At 39.7% G+C, this 27318-nt stretch overlaps 6 protein-coding genes and 1 long non-coding RNA gene across 14 annotated transcripts in view; 3 read left to right on the forward strand and 4 right to left on the reverse strand.

Moving 5' to 3' along the window:
• The first annotated feature begins 363 nt into the window (after nt 1-363).
• LOC124205913 lies at nt 364-2523 on the forward strand. Its single transcript, XM_046603484.1, has 5 exons — nt 364-962; nt 1031-1185; nt 1244-1448; nt 1516-1767; nt 1843-2523. Exons 1-5 carry the CDS (start codon nt 482-484, stop codon nt 2325-2327), a joined length of 1578 nt encoding a protein of 525 aa, XP_046459440.1. The 5' UTR covers nt 364-481; the 3' UTR covers nt 2328-2523.
• Nucleotides 2524-4433: 1910 nt separating this feature from the next.
• The window catches only part of LOC124205914, a 38930-nt gene continuing 16045 nt past the window's right edge, over nt 4434-27318 (reverse strand). For 3 of the 4 annotated variants that reach the window (XM_046603485.1, XM_046603487.1, XM_046603486.1), the window contains one exon: nt 4473-5244. In XM_046603485.1, coding sequence (XP_046459441.1) covers nt 4598-5244 — 647 coding nt within the window. In that variant the 3' untranslated portion in view covers nt 4473-4597. Of the gene's footprint in view, nt 5245-5308; nt 5686-5743; nt 5923-5988; nt 6195-6260; nt 6538-27318 lie in introns of those variants that run through there. The other variant, XM_046603488.1, reaches the window with a different exon arrangement.
• Nucleotides 8213-10436, reverse strand: LOC124205918 (protein BTG1-like). The gene has a single exon (XM_046603495.1). It carries the CDS (start codon nt 8918-8920, stop codon nt 8366-8368), a length of 555 nt encoding a protein of 184 aa, XP_046459451.1. The 5' UTR covers nt 8921-10436; the 3' UTR covers nt 8213-8365.
• On the reverse strand, nt 11803-16674 carry LOC124205921. Of its 2 annotated transcripts, XR_006879507.1 has the most exons (5): nt 16284-16674; nt 13195-13257; nt 12843-13134; nt 12301-12716; nt 11803-12240 (listed from the first exon to the last, which is right to left on the reverse strand). It is a non-coding gene; the product is annotated as an uncharacterized LOC124205921 (long non-coding RNA). The 2 variants fall into 2 exon arrangements; XR_006879506.1 differs by lacking the exon at nt 16284-16674 and having other exon boundaries at nt 12025-12240; nt 13195-13314.
• On the forward strand, nt 13062-15988 carry LOC124205912. 4 transcript variants are annotated; one of them, XM_046603480.1, is made up of 10 exons: nt 13062-13268; nt 13370-13943; nt 14007-14069; nt 14163-14219; nt 14353-14427; nt 14601-14726; nt 14798-14860; nt 14925-15020; nt 15093-15242; nt 15301-15988. In XM_046603480.1, the coding sequence occupies exons 1-10, from the start codon at nt 13161-13163 to the stop codon at nt 15777-15779; spliced, it is 1791 nt and encodes a 596-aa protein (XP_046459436.1). In that variant the 5' UTR covers nt 13062-13160; the 3' UTR covers nt 15780-15988. The 4 variants fall into 4 exon arrangements, with proteins under 4 accessions (XP_046459436.1, XP_046459437.1, XP_046459439.1 ...); XM_046603481.1 differs by having other exon boundaries at nt 13115-13268; nt 14353-14394; XM_046603483.1 differs by lacking the exon at nt 14353-14427 and having other exon boundaries at nt 13115-13268.
• On the forward strand, nt 17821-19240 carry LOC124205916. Its single transcript, XM_046603492.1, has 3 exons — nt 17821-18016; nt 18131-18494; nt 18562-19240. Exons 1-3 carry the CDS (start codon nt 17888-17890, stop codon nt 19050-19052), a joined length of 984 nt encoding a protein of 327 aa, XP_046459448.1. The 5' UTR covers nt 17821-17887; the 3' UTR covers nt 19053-19240.
• LOC124205910 (G patch domain-containing protein 1 homolog) lies at nt 19940-27192 on the reverse strand. Its single transcript, XM_046603477.1, has 7 exons — nt 26993-27192; nt 26570-26905; nt 25324-26507; nt 24977-25266; nt 23718-24914; nt 20756-20937; nt 19940-20691 (listed from the first exon to the last, which is right to left on the reverse strand). The coding sequence occupies exons 1-5, from the start codon at nt 27060-27062 to the stop codon at nt 24161-24163; spliced, it is 2634 nt and encodes an 877-aa protein (XP_046459433.1). The 5' UTR covers nt 27063-27192; the 3' UTR covers nt 19940-20691; nt 20756-20937; nt 23718-24160.

Below are 27318 nucleotides of genomic sequence, written 5' to 3' on the forward strand. Positions count from 1 at the left end.
TTATCTCAATTTTATTATTGACCTTTAAATTAAATCCCAAGGACATCAATGATGATGGACACTTGACAGCTTCTTCTTCCCTGTTGTGTTTCAATGACAACTGTATTTGCGTGTTGCGCGCGTTGGGACAACGATAAAACGAATCATTGAAGGTCTCCTTACTAGACTTGATAAGAAATAGCTTGAAAGGGTCGGTCTAAGTAAAAACAAACATGCGCTTGCGTTTGGTTTAGCCGAGACTGACTAGCCTATCAAGAAGTAAAGCTGGCAGAGTAAAAACTAGTAAAGTTATTTTTTAACCCCCTCCCCCCTTCCCCCAAGTTTCAAAAGGTTATCTTCTTGTGAGAGAGATATAGATATTCGGTATCTGAATTATATGGCTTTCGTTGACGTTGAAGCTTTTTAAAAAGTAAGCCCAATAAATGAGAACGCATCGCTTGGACGAATCCAGTTCAAACGTTGATCAAAAGTTAAGCGAAAAATGGTACACTTCTACACCGGGCCATTATTTATCAAGACAGGACTATTTTTGATTTTGATGTGTTTCAGTACATCATCCGCTGGAACCATCGTTTCCTTGGAAGACAGATTAAAAGAAGTGGAAATCAAGCTGGAGACGGAAGTTTATCAACTGAAAGAAAAAAATATTCAACTTGAAGAGAAAGTAACGCAATTAGAGTCCAAAAATGCCCAACTGGAAAATAAAGTCCAAAAACAAGAAACAATTTTGACTTCCCTGTTGCTTCAATCCAGACAACCAAAACCACAAACTGAGTCAGAAATAGTTTCAAATAATCGCCCAAATTTAATTCAGTCAATTGCAAAGAGTGCTGCAATGCCAAGGACGTGTCGCGAACTTTGGATGGCGAATCCTTCTCTTCAGTCCGGAATGCACTGGATCGATCCGGACGGCCAAGGCGTCGGCGATAACCCGATCTACGTTTACTGCGACATGACGTCGGGTAAAATAGATTTTAAAATTAAATCTTTTCTCTGAATTCAAAATAATTAAACAGTGTTTCCGTAACAGGATCTACATCCATTCTACACGACAGTGAATCCCCTATCGACGTGGGTCATTGCGCTGATCCTGGATGTTATTCACGATCTATCAATTACAACGCGTCCATCAGGCAGATAAAAGCGTTAGTTGAGTTATCATCCGAATGTCACCAGTCGATTAAGGTAAATTATTCGTTGATGAAAGTGAAATGAACTTCTTCAATTTCCCTGGTCATTCCAGTACGATTGCTACTACGCCCTTTTCGAATTTGTTGCCATCCCCTACGCCTGGTGGAACGACAGAGACGGAAATCCCCAATACTTTTGGGCTGGAGATAACACGGAGGGAAGTCACACCTGCCAGTGCGGAATCGATGGCAATTGCGTCGATTCTTCCACCAAGTGCAACTGTGATGCTGCGGCGCCAATTCAGTTAGTCGACGACGGTAAAAACGTGCAGCATTTCTCGTAATAATTACTCAATTGTTTCTTATTGGCTTATAACTCGTGCAGGTGTAATCACGAATAAAAATGTTTTGCCTGTCACTCGGTTGAATTTTGGCCGAACTCAACTGGAAACTTCGTCGGGCATCCACACGCTTGGTCGATTCGAATGTAGTGGAACGGTCGCCCTGACAAAAATGCCCACGTCTTGCGAGGATCTTTTGTTAATTGGACACACCCTAAATGGATTCTATTCCATCATGGGATCTACGATGATGGAATCCATTTATTGCGATTTCACAAAACTCCCTGACGATACCGGTAATAATTCAATTCTTACGAGTTATGCAATTGCAATGATTATCTATTTTTTAATTCTATAATGATGATGAAAAGGTTTTCAGAAATGGATTGGATATGCCGATGTCAAATCAGCGCCTGTCCATTTCTATGTCCAAAGAAATTCTTCATTCACTGCTGGTACTACTCCGATTCCGTTCGAGTTGGCGCGGGTGAACGAGGGAAATGCCTTTAATTTGACATCAGGGAAATTCACGGCACCACGGCCGGGGACTTATTTCTTCTCATTCACGGGGTTGGCAAGTTTTCCAGCTTCAACATTACCCTATGATGTTTTTTTAGAAGTTGGTCTTTATTTGAATGGGGGTCGAATCGGGTTGGGTAGGGTTGAAGAGACAAACACGTACGATAATCAGTGGTCTCCGTTGACCCTCCAGTCAACGCTGAACTTGAAATTAGGCGATCGAGTCTGGTTACAGATTATTATCTTTTCAACAGGGGTGTATTTGTATGACAGCAGTTCCCACTACACCCATTTCACGGGTTTCATGTTGGAGGAGGAAATTGTCGCCTCCCTTTGAGTGCTGATCGCCCGAAATTTGCAAAATCATCATCGACTGACAGTTGACACGGAAAACTGTTTTTGTTTGATTAATAACGGGGAGAGAATCCATTTAGTTCTAATTCATTAAGGGGTGGGAATTTCTTCTCTCTTACGCAAAATTTTAACTGTGTATGCGAATGCGAACTTACTGAATACACACAGAGATTTGCAAGTTTATATCTGCAAAAATGGATTTTCTTTCACAATCCAATCAATCGTTTACGGTTTTCCCGATCACCCGAGACCTCACCGAATTTGCCGCATGCCAGATTTAAGCCAAAAATTTGCAATTGAAAAAACTTAACAGAAAAAAGAAAAAATAATCTCGGGCAAAAATCTCAAAACCATGAGTCTGGACTAGTAAAATGTACAAATATTATAAATAAAATCGTGAGAACCAATCGAATAGTTGGACTAAATGCTTACTACTTTCAGACAGGAAAACAGAAGACACGAGGCTTACTGATGAAGACGAACTGGATGAATTCAGGAATTCAGGATTTGTCTGATTGGTTGAAGAAGGCTGTAGATAATCTGGGACCACCAAATTTTCATTTGTAAACACTAAACAACAACAGTGGTCGGATCATCGGATGCACTAGAGCATATTACCGTGTGTATCCATACTCTGAAATTGATCTAATAAGTAATAACAATCCCGTTAAATCTATACTTGGGAAATGTAGAATTTGCGGGCGCTTTGGCGACGTTCCGCCTTTCCATAGTGGTACGTCGACAATAACCACCAACCAAAAGATGTGACCATTATTATGGATATTACAGGAATCGGTGTCGGAAACCCTGAGGGCTTGTCATTTACCCTTCAAGGTAATACAACTTTCAAAATTGGGTGAACAATACAAAGATAAATATTTAAAAAATCAGGTAAATGTGTGAATGACAAGACGATTGGAGTAGACAAGGAAAACGTCAGATTCAGTCGACCGATTGATAAATCGACAAATGGAAGATTTTGAAGCAGGAGAAAGGCCTAGAATAATCAACAAGCCCAGCCATGGTCTCAAACATCAAATTCCCGTTACTAAAGTACCAATAACTCTTTCAACTAACACAGCACCAACTAAACAACCATCTATTTGTAATGATGATAACAATCCTGAAAACAAATCTTAGCTCATCTCGCAATCCCCCGAATCCAGCCATCCGTCAGATTAGTCGGATTCAGTCGCTTACTTCCCACCGTCCAATGCAAAAACAATTCAGCGGCCATCATCGACGACCGTTCACCCACCCACAACTTATTTCAACAACGATCTTTCATGGGTCATTCTGAAATCTCCTCAGCAAACTGACGACCAGTACTCGTCATTTGAAATTTACCCACATGATAAACAACCCGAAAATGTGAAACAAGTCCCAGAAATGACCTCGTCGACTACAAATCTGTGGCTGGCTCTTAAATCTGATTACCTTCGTAACAATTCTACGTATTAAAGTCAACATCTCCTTACGATCAACCTTACTATTCAAATGACCCCTCGAATGAAAACCGCAATACAATAAACAGGGATATACTTAACACTGAAATCCCTTCTGAACTACCTAGGACAACAGCTAAATATATTCCAACAACTGGCACGCCAATGACGACCGATCCACCTACTACTCTTAAAAGTTACTTCTAAGTTCTAACCTCATCAGTAATTCGATACAGCCACCAACGATCGTTTTAAATCATGATAAGTTTAATTATTTTCCTACCTTTCCAGCATCAAGCGAAACACCAGTAGCAACGAATATCTTCACCAGTCCAGCACCAGCAGAGCCCAGTCACACTGTCAAAGTAGGATCACTTGAGAACGACGCCAATATTTCTGACATCAGCTTGAAGAAAGAGAAATTTAGTTTGACCAAATTACAACGGACAATTAAGCGAACTTACAACAAGTTAAGGAAATCATATCCTAAATTAATATACAACAACAAAATAAGATAAGATTTGTTTAGCTTATCAGAATGTAGTGTAGCCGTAGAGCCAGCCCTGAATTTAAACCTCTAAAATTAAACCCTAGAATTTGTTGAATAAAGTTAATTGTTAAATTAAAACATAGATGTTATTGAATGTTTTTAGATATTTCTTGATTATCACAGAAAAACAGAATTTGGATGAAACAAATTTTCTTTTCTCTTTTATGTGGACATTTTTTGAAAGCATATGAACATAAGAAAATGTTCGAACAGGATTCGAAGCTTAAGGAATGTTGGATCGCATTTGTCTTAATCCGATCAACACACATTAATGTTTACCTGATTCCAATGCTTCTCTTGAGCCATGGTTTTCATATTCTCAGGGTTCACATTTCCACAGTCTAGCAAAGCAATTTCGGACAAAGGATTCGTTTCGTTCATGAAAAAATCGATGCCTTTCTGGCTCACATTAGAACAACCGAACAACTCTAACTTGGTCAAATACTTGAAACTGTTTCTAGTGCAAGCTTCCTCAATGATCTGGTCATCAAGAGTTTTACAATTAAGTATGGAAATCAATGTAAGAGAAGGGGAAAACAAAAGCAACAGCAATAATTTGCGTGAAATAGCAAATGGCGAAGAAGAAAGCAGAATGATTTCTTCCAACATCCTGAACGGAATTACTTCCTTTGAGTAACGAAGAGAAGAGTAGACGCCATCTACCACCAATTCGGGAGTTTCCAGATTTCTACGACTTTCTATAGAAAGTAGCAAACGGCGAATATTCGGGCAGCACTCGATGATGAGATAGAATTCTTCACTCGTTATGGGCATCGATAAAGTTAACTTTTCTAGTGTACGGCCATGAACTTGTAGAAGAGGAATTACTCCGCCACGAATAAAGTTTGACGGCATAAAGAATATGTCAATTACAAGACTTTTTATTAGTTTGAGTTCTCGAAAACCTGAAATAAAATTGCATTTAGTTTCCCTACACATAAGAATACCACCATTTCAGATTTGCCTCACCTAATAACTCCTCATTCGTAAATCTTTCGCCGCAGTTTAGATCAATGAGAAGATCGACGAGTGACGGGCACATGTCAACCATCAACGAAACGTTGCCTTTTTTGTAGAGGACGTATGGAGTAGACAACATAGACAACTTGGTCAATGAATATTTTTTTGATTCTCTGGTTTCTTTACAGATTCTAAAAAAAACTTGTGAGATATCAGTCGAAGAACTTAATTCTTTCAGCTCTGGTAAATGTTCGATAGCAAATCTAATTCCGGCATGAGTCACTTCTGTGCCAAGAACTGATAATTTGTGAAGGGAACTTTGACCTTTGCAGAAAACTTGCATTACTAAATCGGTCACACCAGGGCAGAAATCAACTAGCAACTCCCTAGGTGGAAAATCTGAAGTGTTATATGATAAATTTTTTTGATTAAAGTAAACACTACCTTAATTTTGGTTTACAAGTTGATCCAAGATAGAGCATGCAACTTGCACCATAAATTGTTTGAGATAAATCAAGGATTTGCAGATGTTCAAACAGCTGCAACATGGGAGAAAAAGTTTCTTCTACTTGAGTTGGGGATGGCAATTTATTGAAACCAAAAAACTTCAATGTAGTAAGTTGCTGTGATAATTACAAAAAGTTATTCATTAATCTCCTTTTGCATAATAATGACGAAATAATTATTACCGAACATCTGACCGATGCTAAACTCACGATCCGGAGATATCTTTCGACACCTTTTTCAGTAAAGACCGTAAAGACAAATGCATTTCGACGTGATTGTGATAAATCAAGAACTTTCAAATGTGGGTTGAGGAGTAAATCAAACATCTCTTCTTTTAGCCTTCTGCCTTCATTGAGACATTGAATTATGTACTCCAGACAATGTGAAGCTGCATGTAGTGAAAATGACAAAGATAAATAATAGTAACCAATTATTCCACAAAAGTGACACTCACGAAGAAGATAAAAGGGGCTGGAAACGTGAGCCAAACCACGCGATGCCGTCCATTTCTCCATGTTATCGACGATACTGTCCATACACAATTCTGATAGAGATTTGTGGTACCATTTCGGCTGAGGCATGGTGAAGATAATGGTAAGAGATAACCGAGAAAACAGTGAAAGTCTAGAAAACCAAGACAGATTAACAAGCACAACGAATGTCAACGATCACACTAAACTAAAGATTTTTCTGAATTTCTCTCCTTTCCGCCTTCCCCTAACAATAAGGCGCGAACAGAATAATTGCATTGGACACGAGATGCACTTTTGCCAGATTTTTTAAATAACTCACGTGAGTAGAAATGAAAAAATTGTGCCGCGCGCCTAGCGTCGCCAGTTTCCCTCCGGGACTTTTTGGGTTTATCTTAAATGAGGGAATGTGAATAATAAATTTTGGGGGGTTAGGGGTAAGGGTTAATTATTTTTTCGCGCAATGTAGGGTGATTGCTCGGCGCTTATTATAGACATCATTTTTGGGTTACACCCGGAATATTCACGGCACCGCGACCGAGAATTTATTTTTTCTCTTTCACGGGACGGGTGTGTCTTTCATCTTCTTCATCGGCGGTTTTCTTAGATTCTTCTCTTTATTTGAACGGGAATCGAATCGGTTCGAGTAATGTTTACGAGGCAAACACCCCCGTTGATCAAAGGAATCCGTTGACCCTCCAGTCGACGCTGAACTTGGAAAAAGGCGATCAAGTCTGGGTGACGATTTATTATAATAATAGTACTGGTTCGAGGAGGAAATTGTGGCGTCATTTTGAGGTTTGGGGTTCAACATCCAAAATAAACGTCGACACGAAATTTTGGGGAAGGGAATTTAAAGGGAAGAAAATTCGTTCGACTCAAATTCATTTAGGGGTGGACAATTCTTTACAAAAATTTGACTGTGGATGCAATCACTGAATACACACACCAAGTTTCTATCTACAAAACTCTAGACGCGACCATCAAAAAACTAATTTTGATTGCCAGATTTACAAAAAGTGGGAGGCCATGATATGGGAAAAAATTAATTCGCCTCTAATTCATTTACGGATTGAAATTTTCAAATAATTTTTCCACTGGTGAATTTGCATTTCAATTTCGCACTCGTCCAGAAAAATTCTCTTTTGTATCTCTAAAAATAAGGGCAGGGGACTCTGAAAAACTTGATTTTCCTGATTTTCTTACAAAAAATACGGTAATATAATGTCTTCATTTGTTTTCCTATCGCAGCTCGAAATTAAATAAATCAACATGAGAATGAAACGCTTTTATTCCCTACGATCTCGTTCATCTTTAGTAATTGCGTTTCACTTTTTCGGTTTTAATTTCCTAAATTTGAATTTCACCCGCCGAAATGGATGGACGCGCCATCTGTTCGCTCGGTGTGAAAATGACAACAACAAAAATCTTCAAAATGAAAGACCAACACTTCAATTTCAATTTAATCATGTCGTGTTAATTAACTAAACGCCATTACTTAGGCGAATTGAGGCATGTGATCGATCGACAATTCTCAATCCGAATTCGCGACAGATAAAGAAAACGAAAAGTTCTTTATACCTGCTACTTCCACTTTGATGATTTTCGCTTTGTATTCCTCTTCAATGTCTTGTTGGCTCAGGTGAAGAATCTTCTTCATCTTGCCAATTTGACTATTCACGTCAATCTCTGCAATCTCAAACTAATTTTAAGCACACAAATAAATGATTTGAACTTTTCTGTGAACAGAGTTGGCCATAGATCAATGATCACGTTGTTCTGTTATTACCATGAAATCTGCAGACGACAGGTTGGACGTTGCCAGACTGCAATCGAACGATACATTTTCTTTTTCAAAAATATTCAGAAAATAAAAATTGTGAAGGAAATAACATTCTATGAAATAAATTAAAGATAATAAACTAACAACTTATTGTACTGGAAATTTTATTTGTGGCAGTTCTTGTGCAAGCGATAAAGAATATTGACAAATTTGGCTTTTGAGCCTCAACTTACACAGGGAAAAGATATACATACACATATTATTGTGCTGTCGTATGAAAATCTCAGACAAAGCGGACGAGATCAATCAGCCCTGGCATCTAAATTGCTCGATATAACTTGTACTATGAGACAATGCCGGACATGGAGCACAACAACCCAGCTGGAAATTAATCTGACAAGGGACACCTTTTCGGTCTCCTTTTATTGGTGTTTGAAGAGTCGTCGTCGTCGTCGTCGTATTATTCAAAGGCTCGAATTGATCCTCGAAGGATAGCAGAGTACAATGCGATCCGTCATTCTCGCCGAATCGGTAGGCCACGCTGTCGGGATCGATCCAGACGGTCAGTTCCAAGGGCAGTTGAATGTCGGCGTTAGTCAGACCGGCCACGATGACGGCCGTCTCAATCAGAGCTTCTCGACCGCTGGATGGATTGAGTCGGATGCAGCGGTAAGCTTGCCCTCGGCTCGGATGCTCCGGATACCAATGATGTTCCAAACGACTGGCCAGCAATTGCTCCAAGCAGACGACGAAATCCCGGCGTTTCTGCTCATCTTCCACTCGCGACAAAATGAAGTTGGATAAGAAATTGGCAGCCACTTCGGTCGCCCGTCGCATAATTACCACGTCATCCGGATGCATTTTGATTCTTCTCGATTCTTTCTTGATGATGAAGCTCGTCTCGTTGTTGCTGACTGGGCAAAATCTGATGCAATTTTATCGTCCTCCATCTCGTCGTCGGGGGCTATTTAATAGCCAACATGGCGGATCGGCTCGACTGCACAGACCTTTCTGACATGTTTCTAATTTGAAATTCGCTCTTCAATCCCTTTGAAATGAAATTGCCGACTATAAATCAACGTGCGACATTATAACGAACATTGTTCTACTCGTTTTTGACGCCTTTCGGGATCTTTCCTGTTAAAAAACATAACAAAAAAGGAAACGTCGCCGTGATCGCATGTGATGATCGCTACTAACAAGTTTCTCTCTCTCTGAGAGCTACTTGGGGTCCCTTTTGGCTGGGGGGTTGATGAGACACGCGTCTCATTGTGAGCCGCGGCGAACAGAAAAGAAAAAGAAATAAAAAGGAACCGGGACCCTGAAAAGATGTCACGTTCACATCCTCGGCTAAACTATACACGACATACTCTATTTGAGTATGCATTGATGTATAATACAGCCGGGGATATAGCTAGTATAGTCTACATACATATACATCTATTCTATCCGCTGGCAATGGGGAAACAACTCAAAGAAACTCGACACAAAATGTACAAACCGTATACCCCGTTATATTGCAAGGCAAACAAATCCCACTCTTTGCCCTATTCTTTACTTCGTTCTCTTTTCCCACATACACGGCGACGACGTGATTACACACGAATGAAACTGTTTGTGGGGTAGACGCTGGATATTCCCTATCCTTCTTATCGTGTATCGGGAGAAAGAAAGACGAGGATGCAGATACACACACTCGTCGGTCACTGTCTTGAATAATAGGAGCCGTGAGACTGGCGACAGATGAGATTATTATTCCGATCCGGAATAATAATTACAATAAAAACAAATCACAGGGGGAAAGAAAAGAAAAATATGACGGGATTGATCATCATTCATGGATTGTGTATCACAGCTGAATTATAATCGTCAAAAAAAGAAAAGAAAAGAAGGAAGAAGATGAAAGGTATAATATAGTTAGTAAGAGTAATAATAATAACAATCATTATTTCGGTATGGAAGGAGGAGGAGCAATGACAAATCGACTCTACCGAAAAAAGAGCTAAACCAAAAAACTAATTTTCTTGTTTTTTGTTATAAGAGAGAAATATAGTAGAAAAAACAATGGTTAGCACAGTTCAGCACCTACATAAACGCTAAAGAACATGATTAACAATACTGCGTTAAGTAAAAGATTAGGGAGGGAGGGGGGTAATTTGTATCAAAAAATTGAATCTTGTTTTTCTCCAACACCGGCAAAAGATATTTAATATAACAATCTAACAATTAACAATCTAACCCCCCAGTCCAGTCCAGTCCAGCCCAGCCAGCAGCTCTTTGGAAGGGGGGCTAAATAGCAACACACAAAACTTTGATGGATTTTCACTGGTGTGTGTGTGGCTCTTGATCGTGACTCCCACAGGAAATAGTTGAATACACACGCACGAGTTTTAGACTCGTGGAAAAACTACACCAAAATGATGGTAGACCATCATCAAACAGTCCGCCTTGGCTGCTGGTCACGACTCGTCATATCAAAACCAAAACTCACGCAAGTTAAACACACACACACACGGGTAATGTCGGGCGGGATACATATACACACACACTGTGTGTATGGGCTTCCGGCCGGATCGATGGCTGGACTTATTGCCCCCCACCAAAAACTTGCCTCTCACTATGGAAGAAGGTCGGAGCTCTCAGCTGTTGGTTATAGTAGTTGCAACTATAACCCCCCCTTCCGCCATCCATCCCAGCCGGCCAGCCAGCCGGCCCAGAGAGAGAGAGAGAGAGAGTCTATGACTCAAAACTTGTTAGCATTTGAATGGTCCAGGAAAAGAAAGTAACTTTGGAATGAGTAGTCTCATATCTTTCCCTGTGCAGTTGGTGGCGGTGCTTAAGTTATTTTCAAGTTGAGATACCTTTAATAGCTATTTGTTGATTATCCCGAAAAGGTTAAAGACATTCATTTGGGGGTAGGTGGGAGAGAGAGAGAGAGAGAAAAGAAAGTTTCACGCCGATTTCAATAAATTTGAGATATACACCGCAAATGATTTAGACCGTAAAAATGTTCAATCAAATCACCGGCGATTATTTAAATTAGTCGATGACTCAAAAAACCAACAAATTCGTGAGTATCACCGAAGAGAAGAATAAAAAAACCAGTTCCTGGCGGTTCCTGGCCGGGAGGGGAGGATTAATCGGCACATGCAAATTTGGCTGATAAACCGCAACTAATCAAAAAAATTGCGGGGAAAAAAAAAAAACAGTGGCGCGGGATTGACCAATCCAATTTGATTCAAAGAAAAAATTTTCACGTTCCATTCAATCCGACCGAAAAAAAAGACAATAAATTTATGGTCAACTTTTGATCTCTTCCTTTTTTATAATATCAAAAGAAGATTTTCGTAAAAATTCTAAACGCAACTAGAAAAATAAAACAAAATAAAATACAAAATAAAAGGAATAAGAAATATAGATGTTGGCTAAGAAAAACTTTCTCCTGGACTCCTGGACTCTCGGAGTCGTTGTCCGTTCGTGAAAGAAGTTTATTTTTTTGTCGGGAGAGAGAGAGAAAAGAGATGGGTGGAAAAAAGGGAAGGAATTTCCTCAAATGGGAAAAAATAAGAGAGAATTCCTTCGCGTTTAATTCACTAGCGGAATAGAATTTTCAAATTATTTTTTCTGGTGAATTTGAAATTCAGTTGTGCACTCGTCCAGAAAAATTGGCTTGTCTGTCTCTAAAAAAACAAGAGAAGGAGACGTAAAAAACTCATTTTGATTGCCAGATTTCCCACTAAAAATATAAATTATTCAAATTTGTTTTCCTATCGCAGCTCGAAATGAAATGAAATCAACACGAGAATGAAACTCTTCTATTACCTACGCATCTCGTTAATCTTCGTTTTTTCCCCTCGTTATAATTGGCAAAATGTTAATTTCACCCGCCGGCCGCCGCAGACGCGAAATAACAGACAGAAATAAACAGATGCGCCATTTATTCGCACGAAGTGAAAAAGAACAGCAACGGCCGCTTAAAAGAAAATGTAAGACCAACACTTCAATTTAATGAAACGATTGCTAATGCGAATTGGGGCACGTAATCAGCCGGCAATTCGCAATTGAAATTACAATTCGCGAAAAGATACAAAAAGTTCTTACCTGCTGCCTCCATTTTGATGAATGTCGTGGTGTTGGCTCAGGTGAGTTGAATTTTCTGCATCTTACGTCGACGTCAATCTCTACAATCTCCATTTCAATAGAATCAAACAAACTAAAGGAAAATTTCTTACCTTAATTACTTTATAATGCGTATTGTTCGATTCAATGTCACTAGACTGCAACTCGTCCTCCTGAATTAAAAATTCACCCACCACTGGGCCAAATCAAATCGTTTAGCAGATATGTGATCTTGGTCGTGATTTCCTTGTCGGCGATACATCGTGGCCACGCTGCTCTAATCACTTCCAACACCGAAGCAATTATGTAAATCCTGTGTAAATTTGTTTCCGGTTTGGCGGTTTCCCTATCTTTGATCCGAATATTTGAGCCGTTTGCCAACACAACGAAATAAAGTCAGACATAGCCAATATTATTCTTCACTTGGAACCAGCTGGCCAGTCGGCATTAGGAGGTGGCCATGTAGAGAATGCAGCAGTCTGCATAATAATTCCGTAACTGATCTGCCTCGGCCACAACCAATCAGCTACACCAATTTCTAATGACAAGATAATTAAAGAGATTTTACAGTAATTTTTTTGTAGCTGCAAATGTTTGCTTCAACTAACTTATTTAAAAAAAATTAATATACTAAGTTAATTTTAAAATTCTCTGCTGTACTTACGGATTAACTTGTCCTTATTATGTGTTTTTCAATGTACACAGTTCCGCAACTTAACTTGTGTCGGTTATTGATTCGTACTACTAAAATATTTTTATGACGTCGATAATTTTATTTGTGTTTTACGTTGTTTGCAAGGCTATCGTAGAACGTTAACCTTGTGGCAATGCAGTTCTTCCTTTTGGAGATGGGATGTGATCAGTGGACTGGTAGGTTTAATTTCGTTTCAGGTTTCATTTTCCTCAGGCGCTGGCGAATGGCTGTGATGAGACTTTGCTGTGCACGAACGAGACAGCTGGAAAAGTTTAGTTTCTGTTAAGAATGACGCATCACAAAACTTCGTGTTACGTTTCACCTTCAGTTCATACCGTCACATCTTCATCTGTTCTTCATCGAAGCACATCGAGGGATCCGAGTTCTGTTTCAAAGGTAGTAAAAATGGAACAAAAATAAATTCAATTATTAGACAAATCATTATTGTTACATCAATACATTGTCGTCATGTTATTTCGTAAATTTTAAATTTACAGATGGGAATTTGGTTGTCATGGAAACTGATAGTTGCGTCGATTCTTTGTCTGACAAGTTTGGCTTCATCGTCTGAGCCTCGCGAGGATCAACCGCCGATTAAAATTTCCTCCGTGCAATTCGAGTCTGTTTGTGTCAATATTTACGACAGTCAAACCACTTCAAACAACAAGAATATCTATTTCTACTCGCCAATGGCTCTGCTAAATCAAAAGAATGTCGTTTCCATTCACAATCAAACGGTCACACAGGGAATTCTCAGTGTCAGTTTTACAATTTGGAATCAAGAAGTCAGAAACAAAGTAGTCCAACACCTTTCCCAGCTCCTCAGTCAACAGATCGAGCCCAGTCAAGTGAAAGTCTTTCCTTTCGACAGTGTCAGGCTGACCAGCAAAGTGCAATCTCCTGATTTCTCACTGACTAATGAGTGGCGCCTGTATGACAATCAGCCGTCACTCAGGTTTACCTTGATCTGCCCGACAAAGGAAGATTGCGGTCGAGTGAAGACTCAAATGCAAAATTTCCCTAAACAATTTGAACATTTGCAACTTGAATTTAATCCTAAACTGAACGACGGTGCGCTGATTTTTAAAAACTGGATAAACAAAAAAAAAGTTTAATTTAATTTTGAATTTCTAGATGATTGTGTTAATGACGGGGTTATATCTGAACAAAATGAATTGCCAGCACAAGACAACAAAGGTATTTAAAATGGATTCATTCGGATTCATTATCACAATTCTATTCGCGAATGAAATGACCCTAACATAAAAAATTTACATAAAATATTTTTAGAAACAATGGCAAATTTTGAAGCTAAATTTGCGAAAGAGCTGATCGCCATTAGGGAAGGTAACATACATAAAAAATTAATTAATTAAGCTGTACATAGAAGTTAAAAATGTATAAGCCTATTAATGTTTTTAAACTGAAAGGTTTTACGGATTTAAAAGAATCAAAAACAAAATATTTCTGTGAATTTCAGAAACTAAAAAGGAATTTGCAGCAATCTCACAGATGTTTTCAGATAAAATAAAAATCACTGAAGAAAATCTAGCAGGTAATTTCAAATTATTGTGAAAGAGATTCTTCCTTTTACATTTAGCATCGGGACTTCATTTTGTGTGAAAACCAAAATTAAATTTAGTGTTATTTTAATTAATTAATTAAATTGATTTCTAAATCAATAATATGAAATCAAATTACGACTTAAGTCTAATATGAATTTTCCAGTGGTACAACAAAAGTTGGAAATTACCCAAAAAGAGTTGGATGCCACCAAAACATTATTGACCTCAACTAGGATCGAATTGAGTCAAACGAAATCCAACGTCGATGACCTGGCGAGCAAATTAAACGGTAAAATGACATTATTTTGAATTTAAGCTTTTTTTTTAAATTTTAGTAATTTTGTTTCTGTAATTGAGTAGCAAATTCGCAACGGTTGAACGAACTAACAGATACCGAAGACAATCTGAGAAAAGAACTGAGCGGTAATATCTCGATTTAAATAAAAATGAAAAGTTTCTTATAATATAACCCAATGAAATGGTTCAGCAACCTTGAATCTTTTGGAAACTACAACAACAAATTTGGCCTCAACAACATCGAGCACAAATGCGGTCATTGCCGATTTGACAACAAAATTAAATGGTAAATGATTAACTTAAAGTTTGTTTACAATATAATGATGAATTAAATTGTAAATCAAATTGTTTTTAACAGCCCGAACGAGTGAAATAGTTGACATTGGTAAAATGCCAACATCGTGTGCGGATCTACAGCGGACGGGACATAAACTGAGCGGATTCTTTTCTGTCAAAGGAGCGAAGAAGATGGAAATGATTTACTGCAATTTTAATGCCAATCAAAATGGTACTAGAAATTATTTTACTTTTACTTGTTATTGTTTGTCTAATTCCTTTGTTTACAGACAAACAGAAATGGATCGGATACGCCGACGTCAAATCAGCGCCCGTCCATTTCTACGTCCAGAGAGAATTTAACTTCAACCTATTGGACACTCCGATTACGTACAATTTGGCGCGGGTGAACGAGGGAAATGCCATGGATTTACCATCGGGAATATTCACGGCACCGCGACAAGGAACTTATTACTTTGCCTTCACAGCGCTGGCGAAATTTTCAGCTTCATCATCTCTTCTTCAATTTAAAGTTTTTCAATATCTGAACGGGGGTCGAATCGGGACGGGTTACGTTAGTGAGTCAAACACCGACGTCATTCAGTTTAGTCAGATGAGCTACCCGTCGACGCTGAGCTTGGTAAAAGGCGATCAAGTCTGGATGGAGATTGGTTTGTTATCACCACAAGTGAGTCTGTTTGACGACATTTACCACTTCACTCATTACACGGGTTTCATGTTGGAGGAGGAAATTGTCGCCTCTCTTTGAGTGTTGACCCGAAATTTGCAAAATCGTGATCGATGACTGATACTCGACACGAAATTTTTTTTTTTTTAAATTTGAATTATAACGGGGAATGGAAGGGAATTCAATAAGTTCTTATTCATCAAGGGGTGGGTATTTCTTCTCTCTATGTACGCAAAATATTAACTGTGTTTGCGAATGCGAACTTACTGAATACACACACAGATTTTCAAGTTTTTGTCTGCAAAAATGGTTTTCCTTTCCAATCTCATGCCTCATTTTTTTTACTGGAATCAATTACTTCAACCGTTTACCCGATCACCTGCCCCAATTTGACGCAGGTCAGATTTAAGGGAAAAATTCGCATTGAAAAGTCAACAGAAACAACAGACAAATGAAAAACTCAAAAATAATCTCAGGCAAAAATCTCAATACCATGAGTCCAGACTCATAAAACTTACAAAAATTATAAATAAAATCGTGAGAACCAATCGTAGTTGGACGAAATGCTTTTTGTTTTTAACTTACTACTTTCAGGCAGAAAGAACACTAGGGTTGCTGATGAAGTGACGAACTGGAATCTTAAATTTCATTTACGATTCGGCTGATTGGTGAAAGACAGGTTGAAGATAATTTAGGACCACAATAGAAAGCTCACATTTCGCAATAAACTAAGTAAAACGGTATCACGTATATTCAACAATAATAGACAACAGTTGCTCATTTCCTCAGTGTGTAAACACTAAACAGCAACAGGTGCAAACACAAACAGCCAAACTTGTTTTGAACACAATAATATTTCCCGTCGTCTGCAAAGCGACAGAAGCCATCTAGTTATGAAAAACATCAACTTTTTGAATTTATTTCGCGATTGTCTCTTTTAGGACTAGCGCATCGTTGCGCAATGCTCGGCTATGGGCCTATGGCTATGGCTATGGGCCTATGGCCAAGCTGAGCGACGGTGGCTAATCGCTTTCACTGGATCGTCCGAGGAAATCGGAGAAGTTGCGGGCACCTTAGCCCGAAAAGAACTCGGATGCTTCCGGTGGATCCTAATTTGACTAGAGAATGCGCAGAGCCGGCAGGAATCGTTGTGAACTGAGTGGCTTCCGTAAAGATGTTGGTGGTGGCCGTCGTCATCGTCGTAGTTCTAAAGTCGGCTAAGTTAGGTCTGTCCGGCGACGTCTGCCTATTCTTCCGCGCGACTGATGTGATGGACAGGACGATTTCTTTTGCGAGGCATCCTTGCGGTCGTCGGCGCTGCTGGACATGTTGCTATTGCTGGTCTGTTTGAAAGAAACAAACGAAATCAAATCAAATGGCTACACGAGAATTGCTGTTGATTTTGGAAACACCCGACCTGATTGGGCGAATTGGGATGGACAGTGTTCACTTGATCCTGGATGCGCAGTTGATTCGGCTCCGTCCTGATGACCTAGATCAAGGCGCCGTTGAGTTCGACGTCACCAGCGGGTCACTCAGTTAGTTGGAAAAGACTTCATTAGCGAAGAGATGATGTTGACGTCGTTTCAGCGGAGATCATACTGCTTCAGCCCGTTGAAACCACGATTGTGAGAGTCGGAAACCGAGTTGACGGCCACACTGTTGCCCGGTAGACGCTGACGCCATCCAAATTCCAAAGAGCTTCGACGATCCCAATGCAGAGATCCGATCAATGAAATACTCTCCGACAAAGAGGATGGCGGGCAGAATTCAAACGGAATTCCTATGTTGGACATAAAAAACCTGAATGAAAATTAAATTAAATTTTATTAAATGTTGAAATTTATTTGTATTTATTTTTCCTCTGTAATCTCTTCCCTGTTCGACCGGTCCACAGGTTAAACATTGCTGCAGGTGAATCCCCCGTCTCAATAAACAGTATAGATTGTCCAATGCAGCCACGTAAACAACAAACAAAATTGCAACTGACAAGTGACATTCAAGTTTCAAATGGAAAACTTATCTTTTTTTCGACAGGGATTACATACAAACACAAACATTCGTTTATCTACATTTTATTATTGACCTTTAAGTTAAACCCGGTAAACCCGACAAATAGTTCCCATAAATTGAAACGCACGTCCAGTTTGACAACACAGTCTTATTCCAAAATTCCTAAAAACTAAAAAATGGTACATTTTTTTGTAACCTCATTCACCCAAATGGGTTTGTTGTTGGTTTTGATTTGTTGGACGTCTAGTTCGACTGGCGCTACTTTCTCCTTGGAAGAAGAATTTCGACAACTGAAAGAAAATTACGTAAGAAAATCAAAATTTCGTTTTCACGCCACGCTTCTGTTGTTGGCAGTCCGCGATTAAATTTGTAATTTCATTTATGTCTCATAACGTTTTTGTATTTCATTTGCACAATAGATTCAAATAAAAGAAGACGTGAAAAGTTTGGAGGCCAAAGATTCACAACTAAAAAGCTTGGAGTCAAAAGTGATTCAATTAGAGTCAACAGTGACTGAACTAAAGGCCAAAGTTCAACAACAAGATTCACTTTTAACTTCCATTTTACGAGAGAAAAATGAACGCACAGTAGCCACCGATACTGACTCTTCTCTGACTAGCAGTAACCAAAATAACCAATCAGCAGTTGCCATAAACGGACTGCCATCTTCTTGCGATGATCTCAAGATGATGGGCCACATCTGGAACGGAATTTATTTCGTCATGGGAACAGCGAAGATTGAATCCGTTTACTGTGATTTCACAAAACTCCCTAACGATGCAGGTAGAGATCTGATCAAAATGCCTCATTTATTGTAAATCACATAAATTTATTATTAAATCTAAATCAGGATTTCAGAAATGGATCGGATATGCTGACGTCAAATCAGTACCCGTCTATTTCTATGTCCAAAAGTTTGATTATTTCTACACAGTTGGAACTCCGATTCCTTTTGAACTAGCGCGGATGAACATTGGAAACGCCATGGATTTACCATCGGGGATATTTACGGCACCACGACCGGGAACTTATTTCTTTTCATTCACGGGACTGACGAATTTGCCAGATTCATCATCTAATCCTTATAATTATGCTCAGTTTGAAGTTAAGCTTATTTTAAACGGACAGTCAATCGGGACTGGTTATCTTGAAGAGGGAAACACCATTAATAATCAAAACGATCAAGTTACCATTCATTCGACGCTGAACTTGAAAAGCGGAGACCGAGTCTGGGTGGTGATTGCAGCAATGGCAACAGGGGCGTTTCTGTTTGACAGCGATTACCATTGCACCCATTTCAGCGGATTCTTGTTGGATGAGGACATAGTCGCCTCCCTTTGAGAGCAAAATTATAATCGATTGACCATGGAGATAACAAATTTTAAATGCTGTACTATCAATGATATCGAAAGCTAGCGGTAAACAACTACAATTTCTTTAAAAATTAAAATTTTAACAACCTTTTTTAACGACGATTACATGATTATTAAATTTTAAAAACGTGGGTGATAAATAAAATCAATTGAAGTTAATATTGATTTTGATTTTTATTTTTTTTTCCTCTCGAACCTCTTCCCTGTTTGACCGGTCCACAGGTTATAATCATCTCTGCAGGTGAATTCCCGTCTCAATCTAAACGATAGATTAAATCTAAAAATCTAAATCTAAATCTAAACTCATTATTAATCTACAGGGGCACGTTTAGTATCTGTCAATAAATCATATTAAATATTACATTATTACATCGATTTCAAATGGATTTCCCCGTGTGGAAATATTTGCCCAGAAGTAATAACCAGTTCTCTCAGATTTTAATACCTATATCTAAAGAGGCCATTGCCGAATAACTTCATAGTAATAAAACCAACAAACGTAGCAGTTACTATGCAATCACCAGCAAAATATTGGTTTAATGAGGCATTCAGCGAGTCAACAACAAAAAAAAAGACCGAAGAAAAAACTTACGCGCACCGTGAACACTTTCTAAACGCCGACGGCACGTTATTTTTTGTTCACAGAATTAATGTCGGTCACGCCAGCTCCCAAACCGGTAATAATCGGCCTCCAATACCACACTAAACTGATCCAAACCGTCTTGAACCGCCTAAACGAGATTGATCCAGAAAAATCTTGACTCCATTCAAGAAAAATATTTGGTGACTTTGAATGAACAAATATCAGAATCTCTCTCACTCTCACTCAGAAAAACCAAAAACCCTGCGACGAAATTTCAAAAGATGAAAGACTATATTTAAAAAATGGCAATGAAAGTTAAATATACAGCAAAGGAACCTAACATCCATTCAAATTAGGTAAAAAAAAAAGGCAGACGAATTTTCAAACTAAACTGAAACGGGGCAAAATCAAACAAATTGTCTGAAATCACGTCATTTCAAGTCACGTCAAAACACGGAGAATTCAATGGCACAGTCGTGTTTAAATTAAGAATTTGGTTTGCATTTTTCACGTGCGGGGAGGACAAGTTTTCCCTTCGGTTTCCTGATTGAAGATGGACTTGTTGTCTCTCTCTCTCTCTTTACACTGGCGATGATGTCGGTGAAATCCTTTTTGGGTTATCCGTGCCAAGGACGAACGGGTCGGAATGATGGCCACCCACCGAGAGTTCGGAAGGACTTTTCGCACATGATTCTTCTCTCCTTTTGCAAGTGAATGCAGACGTGTAACTCAAGGCGGTAGCGATTGCCATGAGGATGATGAGCGCGGCCATGACGCCGATGACTGCCGTAATTCCTCGCTGATTCAAAAAATCGCCCACCGCTTTGATGGGGCTCGGCACCGTCACCAAAAGGTCGAATGTCTTCAGCGAGGTCTTGCCCGTGTCGCTGATGAAAAGGCAAGTGTACACTCCATTATCCGACTGTTCGGCCGCTCTGATGGTCAGCGTCGATCTCAACAACGAATCGCTGCCCTGCATGGAAACAATGTCCACGATTTCGCCATTTTCCAACTGGACTCCGTTCTAAATTTTAAAAAATGAACCACTCAATTTTTGCTGTAATTAAAACTAAAACTGTACAATGTACCTTGAGCCAGAGAGTGTGTGAATTCAATAGTTTGCAACTACAAACGAGATCCTGATCGTCTCCTTCGTGAACGAGTCTAGTGAAGTGAGTTCTCATGACAACTTCGGTAGGAACAGCTCGCGGAGGTTCCTCAACGTGAGAATTCACCGTAGAGTTCGACTCTCTTTCCGCCAACACATGGCCTGTAAACGCAAATAGCCAATCGAGTTAGAAAATAATGAAACCAAAAAAGTCTTTAAGATTATTCAAAGTCACTTGCTTGAAAGAAACACAACAACCGAAATGAATTGAACGAGAAGGAGAGCGCGTTCGGACGCCATGGTTCGCACCGACTGTTAACCAGGTCCACCGTTCCCGCGTGACTATATATACATTGCGTTGAGCGGGAGGTTAGCGACTCGCGTCATAATATCAGAAACGAAAGGCAACCGGTGCCGTAATACGTAGCCGGCGGCGAATGTATCCAAAAAGAAAAATCTCATTGAGCAGTGGCAGCATACAATAGAGTAAAGCAGGGTGTTGTTGCGTGACGGCCTTCACATCCTCCTTCATGGCTTTCCAAGCTAGATTTCCCTTACGGAACCAAGTGCCCGAAAAATCCAGACAAGGCCAGTTATGTACCGAAGAAAACTGACTCGACAAGGTGAAGCCAACATATAGGGGAACCCTGTTGGGAAAAATAGTTGGGACTCGCAACGGCCAGTTCTTTCTGGTTCGCTGGTTGACTGGGCGAGATACCAGCAACGACTCCTTGAACCAAATTGAAAAATGTTTTCAGGCATTTTTTTCATATTTCGGCCTTCTTTTTTTGGAAAACTACAATTTCCGTGGTTTATCTTTCTGAACAATACCGCACCCTTTTAGAGAGGTGTTAAAGTTATTATTCATATTTCTTGAAAAAGTTGACACCATCTTGGACTTAACTCCCGCTATCCTTGAAATCCCAAGGCATAGATTATACTCAAGGATAATCTCGGAAAAAAGAAAAGCCTATGAAATTCTGATGCCGGGGAAAAGGAAATTTCCCTTGCCCCCGACAACTACGTCAATACACTTAATAAATTTAAACAAATTATTTTTATTAGGTAAAGGGGGTAACACGATTGGGCAATTTAATTACGATTGGGCAACAATCCTAAATTGATTCTATCCTTGTTCTACTCTTGTTTAGTAACGGAAAAAATTCGTGCTAAAATCTACGCAAACTTCGCCAGAAAAGCGGATGTTTGCGACATTTTCAAAAATGGCGCGAATCAAAGTGAATACGTCACAATTGTCGGTGGTGAAAGCGTTGCACCCGAAATGCAAATTCCAACTTAAGGCATCGTCGTCCGTATTTGCCGACTAAAGAAAAAACCAAAAACAGAAAAGCAAATGTTTTAAAACAGAACGTTGAAACACACATGACTCATTGCCAAAAATAAATTACTTTTAGATTGTGTTAAATAACAAAGTCAAGAGACTTTCACTAGGACTCCTCGTAAATAAACATGGCTTTGAACCGGTCTAGCAATATTGTCATTGCCAACAAGTCGGCTTTAGACCACAGAATTCTGATTCGTATCAGGTGCCAAGACATTATCCAGCAGAGTTGAGGTCAAACATCAGTTCAGCGCGCTGGCGTGAGTTCGTAGCGCGTTTCTTCCGCTTCCTGTTTGGTAAATTTCCATATGAATAAACAGACAGCTGCGACGCAACAAAAAAAAACACTAGTTCTCACTTAGGACGGAAAACGAAGCTTTTAATAAGCTGATTGCGAGTTGAGATGCCAATGTTTTTGTAAGTAGATTATTCCAGAATTTAATTCTCAGAGGTTGGAATAATGTCCTTTGTTTTCGCAGAACTAGTGTCAATGAGGCGCTAAGAACCAACACTTTTTCTTTAGTTTTCTTGCAATTTGTGGGGAGATTGAAACCAAAACCAAGTCAAACCCCGTAACGGAAGGAAACGTGGGAAATTACGAAAATAATACACTAAAGCTTTAACACAGCTATCCATCAGTTTCAAGCGACTGGATTAGAGTGACAGATCGAATCGCCCGAGTGTCGTGTAGAAGGGCAATCAGGAAAGAGATCCCTGCTGTTTGAAAAAATAATTCAATGACGTCTCGAGTGAAAGCTCAAGCGGAAATTTTGATCCTGCCAAAAGATGACGCAGCATTGAACGTACGCGGGAAGGTCAGCAGACTGAAAGACGGACGCCTTCCGCATCTCGAATCAAAAGAGGAAAAACATCCGACGGAGAAATACTAGAACGGATTTTTCTATTTCTATTGGTTAGTGCTGTCATATAGTCTTCGAGTTACGCTATAACACGTCGTGACATCAAGGATTGGGTGGCCTAAATCAGTGGTGAAAGTGAAGCAAACAGTGCAATTTCGATCATATTGCCGTCATATTGGCAGTTTCTCAATCAGCTCGCGGCATTGTGTGCTCATTCTTTCGTTAATAACGCAAATAGGACTGCCCGGACAGGCCAATTTCAACAATTTGAGCACTCAAGTCAGTGATTTGTTTCGGCCAAGCAGCCTTTAATCAAAATCGCATCGGAAAATGCTAAAAAGAATCAACGAGTGGACAAGTTGGAGACAGTTTGGTCTACTATGTCCAACTGGTCAATTCTGTTATGCTACACTAAAAACATATATCAGATTCCTCTGTTCGACCCTGAACGACCTCAACCTTCAAACTTTGTTCTATTGTTCCTCAAAACCAAACTATGTCGGGAATACAATATCAGGAAATGAGAATTGCCTGACAAAAATGGACAGTCTAAAGGCAAAATGCAATAGTGTGTGATAAAAAGGCGGCGTGATAAACAGATCAATCTACGTTCAGAAAAGAAGTTAAGAAGACCAAATTCGTAATTACTCTTGGTTTAGTTAACAACCTTACTGCATTTACTCATGTCACTCTGTTGCAACACATTTTTACCCAAAAATCAACAAGAAAGAGTAGCTTACCTTTACGACGAGATGTTCCGTCGATGATATACTGAAAGCCATCACGCCGTATTCCCGGAAGATTGGATGAGAACAGATAGGTCGCCGAAACAAGCAGTGATGACAGAAGATTGGTTATAAACTTTGGTGGATCAGCTGTCTGCTCTCCTACCATGCGCGGTTGCCAAGGATCTACCAAAGGGATTCTGGAAAATGTTTCATTGGTAGGAAAATACTCAATCTGCAATCGAAGACAAGACCAAGGACAAGACTGCCCAGCTTACTCTTGCGCTTCTTGTTGGATTTCATGGAAACTGTGTAGCTTGTGGGGAAAGTGGTGAAAAATAATTAAACTAATTATGAAAAGATAAAATAAAAAAGGATATTGACAGGATCTCAACCATTTGATTAATTAATACACGCGATATTGGTTTGTATCGAACGTCAGGAAAATTAAAATGTATTTAAAGTTTTTGCATTTTCTTCAGTGCAACAATTTTCTTTAATATTTCAACGTCATCCACTTCGTCATCGCTGCTGCTCGAACTGACATCGGAATGGCGTCTCTTTCGTTTCTTGCTCTTTTTATCTTTCTTCTTTTTACTCTTCTTCTTCTTCTTATCCTTCTTGTCTTTCTTCTTTTTCTCTTCCTTTTTGCGTTCCACCCATTCAACGTGGCTGCTGGCTTCCTGACTTGCAGCTAAATTAACAACTGCCACCTTGTTTGAACCACTGGAGACTGGTAATCGGGGACCATAGGCATCATCGTCAATATCTTCAACGACTGGTGGCTTTGGTTGTTCACTCTTCTTGCTAGTTTGAACGTCTTCTTTATTCTCCTCTTCCTTTTCTTCCTCTTCTTCTTCGTTTTCTGAATCAGTGTCGGCGAAAATGGCTTTAAAGACATCCATTGGAGGACGTTCGTAAGGAACTTCCACTGCTTTTGTTTCTTCCTTGATTTCCTCAGATAGGCCAACATCTGGGACGAGATCTGGTTCGGCTTTCTCTTCCAACTCTCCTCTTTCAGCTTTATCCCATTCGAGTTCTTGAACTTTGTTGGCTGGTCCTTGAACTGGACCTGAAGGAATATTCTCATAGCCAGACGACATGAATGAGGGACCGGCTTGCGGTACTGCATTCAGCACATCAAAGATGGAAAACTTGGATCCAGACGTGCCTTTAGCAACAAATTTAGCCGAATCTTGAGCATCTCCGGCACTAAACGAGGAAATAATTTTGAATAATAATTGATAAAACAAACTTGACAAATATAAACACACCTAGGAAAAGGATTCGGGACATTAAACCGAATGCAAAGCAAACGATCAGGTTTCCATTGAATTCGTTTCCGAGTAAGTGGCCCAAAATGCTTCCGGAGTGCTGCTTGCTTGGCTGGATCTTTTACGACCGGAATCTTTTTAGGTTGAGGAGTTTCTTGTGGTAGAAAAGATTCAATCTGTGCTACCAAGCCGCCTTGAATATTCTCCTCGACGTGACCACCTGAAGTGAATCGATTTTGCATTGTGGCAGTCAATGGCCGATAAAGCGTTAGGGACCTATCAAACTCGACCTAAACATAAGAAATCAGTTACACAATTGTGTTGGTATAATCATTATTTCCCATTACCTCTTCACGTTCACGTTCCCATGCAGTCATACTATCTGGCTGGAGAAGATGGAATTCTTCGAGTCTTTTATTTTTGGAGAGAATACAGAAGGCCTCGAATCTGTACTGTTTGTCCATATCTCTCGCGAAGGGCTGGAAAGATGAAATAGTCCGAGAACTTTCGATAAAAGCCTTCAATTTAGTAACTTTTGCTTCTTTATCAGGGTCGACTACTGGTGCAGATTTAACTAAAGAAAGTTTAACTTTCTGTTCTGCTTCTTGCTGGACGACTTGGCCAGATTTCTCTTGTTGTGCTGCGATATTCTTCTTGATTTGAATTAATGCCTGGGCAACGACTTCCGCAGGAGTCAACGGAACCGGTGGCTCTGCTTTAGGTGGTTCAGACGCCTGTTGGGTTTCAGGAGGCATACTCAAAACATCGTTGAGAATAGCGGCTCTCTGATGGGCATTGAGATCGTGTCTGCCCAATCCTCTCAGCTCAGCTTGAGTGACGGGTTTCAGGTCGAATCTTGAGTTGATACTGCGGTGAATAGGGACGAAATCCTTTGGAATAACAGGAGCAGGGTAACGTTTGTGAATGGGTTCATTTCTCGCTGCTCGAACGAAGCCATCAAGGATATCTGAACACGGTAAGGCCAGCATCTGAGAGTTTTTCTTTTTGGTTTTCACACCTCCCAATTCAAAGTCGTATTGTGACATATCATCTTTAGTGTAAATGTCTTCATCTTCGTTTTCGAAAGCCCCAACACCAAAAGCTTGGCCGGCAATTTGAAGTTTCTTTTTCCGATCCGTCAACTTTAAGGTCGGCTCGAAAAGTACAAATCCACTTTTTGGAGCAACAGCAGCGGTTGAATGATGAGGCATCAGTCCCGAGTAGCCAAGACCAAACATGTTGGTTTTCGGTTTGACTACGAAGGAAGGTACGTCGTCGGGGGCGTACAATTGTTCGTCAGAATCATCACCACTCTCTCCATCACTTTTCTGCTGCTCTCCCTGGTTCAATGCAGGTGGCATGCCACAGCCGTATCTTCTAGTCTCTTCATGTCTTTTCCTTCTTTCTTTCTTGGCTTTTTTGGTCAATCTCTGTCCAACACCCTGATTTGGTTTCCATTCCATGGATCGTAAAAGCTTTATTCCAATTGTGTCTTTGATTGGATGAAGCAAGTTGTGCAACGCTGGCAAACCTAAAGAATGAATAAACAATTGACTTTATGTTTACTGTTACAGTAGAGGTATCAAATGTTACCTGGAATAGCTCCAGCTGTTGCAAAGACAGGTCTTAAACGTTTTCGTGACACATGTCCTTCACCATAGTCGTCTTTAGCTCTTAGCACTTGAGGTGCTATACCAAAGGCTCCAAGATCTTCTTCATCCATGAAATCTTGTGGTTTCTGTTCCTTCTTTTGCCTGTCACTTCTGGAGGATTTAAACTCAGCAGGCCTCCATCCTTCCTTAGTATCAACAGTATTGTAGTAACCCGCCGAAAAACCACCAGTGAAGGCGCCATGAAATCTTCTTCTGCCATTTTCATCCCTCACTTCTTGATCTTCAATTCGAATTGGTTTCTTCGCTGCTAAATCATCTAATTTAGTAAAACGAGAACAAATTTAGTAAGAACCACACCGTTTGCAACCAGATTACTCCAACTGTTAACATATAGCATACACACCTTCCTCGAGTGGATCAAGAGGAGTCCCGTACGTGACATAAGATTCGGGCTCTTTTTTTCTGGTATCCATTTATTCGTGTGGCAATATTATCGCGAGAGATATTGGCATGAATTCAACAATAAAATTTTTCAAACTGCATCAGTGCATCACCATGATGTAAACAGAAATTTCTTGTCGTCTGAAGTAAAACGCCATCTGTTATTGACCGGTACAACTAATTTTTAAAAATATTTGTTTTCGTGATTTTTATTTTACTTTTTACATTTTTTATTGTTTTTGAAGATCTACGCAGCTTTATTTATATGTGCCACACTGATTTTAGATT

This window comes from Daphnia pulex, chromosome 10, assembly GCF_021134715.1.
Source record: "Daphnia pulex isolate KAP4 chromosome 10, ASM2113471v1".
Classification (NCBI taxonomy): domain Eukaryota; kingdom Metazoa; phylum Arthropoda; class Branchiopoda; order Diplostraca; family Daphniidae; genus Daphnia; species Daphnia pulex.

What these genes read in the sequence shown, in the direction of transcription:
- LOC124205912 (XM_046603480.1), top strand. Translation starts at nt 13,161, where the DNA reads ATGACGCATCACAAAACTTCGTGTTACGTTTCACCTTCAGTTCATACC. An exon ending in GCCAGCACAAGACAACAAAG is followed by an intron (nt 14,070 to 14,162) that starts GTATTTAAAATG and finishes AAATATTTTTAG; the next exon opens with AAACAATGGCAAATTTTGAA. An exon ending in TTTTAATGCCAATCAAAATG is followed by an intron (nt 15,243 to 15,300) that starts GTACTAGAAATT and finishes CTTTGTTTACAG; the next exon opens with ACAAACAGAAATGGATCGGA.
- LOC124205913 (XM_046603484.1), top strand. Translation starts at nt 482, where the DNA reads ATGGTACACTTCTACACCGGGCCATTATTTATCAAGACAGGACTATTT. An exon ending in AATGTCACCAGTCGATTAAG is followed by an intron (nt 1,186 to 1,243) that starts GTAAATTATTCG and finishes TGGTCATTCCAG; the next exon opens with TACGATTGCTACTACGCCCT. An exon ending in AATTCAGTTAGTCGACGACG is followed by an intron (nt 1,449 to 1,515) that starts GTAAAAACGTGC and finishes TAACTCGTGCAG; the next exon opens with GTGTAATCACGAATAAAAAT.
- LOC124205918 (XM_046603495.1), bottom strand. Translation starts at nt 8,920, where the DNA reads ATGCATCCGGATGACGTGGTAATTATGCGACGGGCGACCGAAGTGGCT.
- LOC124205910 (XM_046603477.1), bottom strand. Translation starts at nt 27,062, where the DNA reads ATGGATACCAGAAAAAAAGAGCCCGAATCTTATGTCACGTACGGGACT. An exon ending in TCTTGATCCACTCGAGGAAG is followed by an intron (nt 26,906 to 26,992) that starts GTGTGTATGCTA and finishes TTACTAAATTAG; the next exon opens with ATGATTTAGCAGCGAAGAAA. An exon ending in GGGAACGTGAACGTGAAGAG is followed by an intron (nt 25,267 to 25,323) that starts GTAATGGGAAAT and finishes TCTTATGTTTAG; the next exon opens with GTCGAGTTTGATAGGTCCCT.
- LOC124205916 (XM_046603492.1), top strand. Translation starts at nt 17,888, where the DNA reads ATGGTACATTTTTTTGTAACCTCATTCACCCAAATGGGTTTGTTGTTG. An exon ending in GACAACTGAAAGAAAATTAC is followed by an intron (nt 18,017 to 18,130) that starts GTAAGAAAATCA and finishes TTTGCACAATAG; the next exon opens with ATTCAAATAAAAGAAGACGT. An exon ending in AAAACTCCCTAACGATGCAG is followed by an intron (nt 18,495 to 18,561) that starts GTAGAGATCTGA and finishes AATCTAAATCAG; the next exon opens with GATTTCAGAAATGGATCGGA.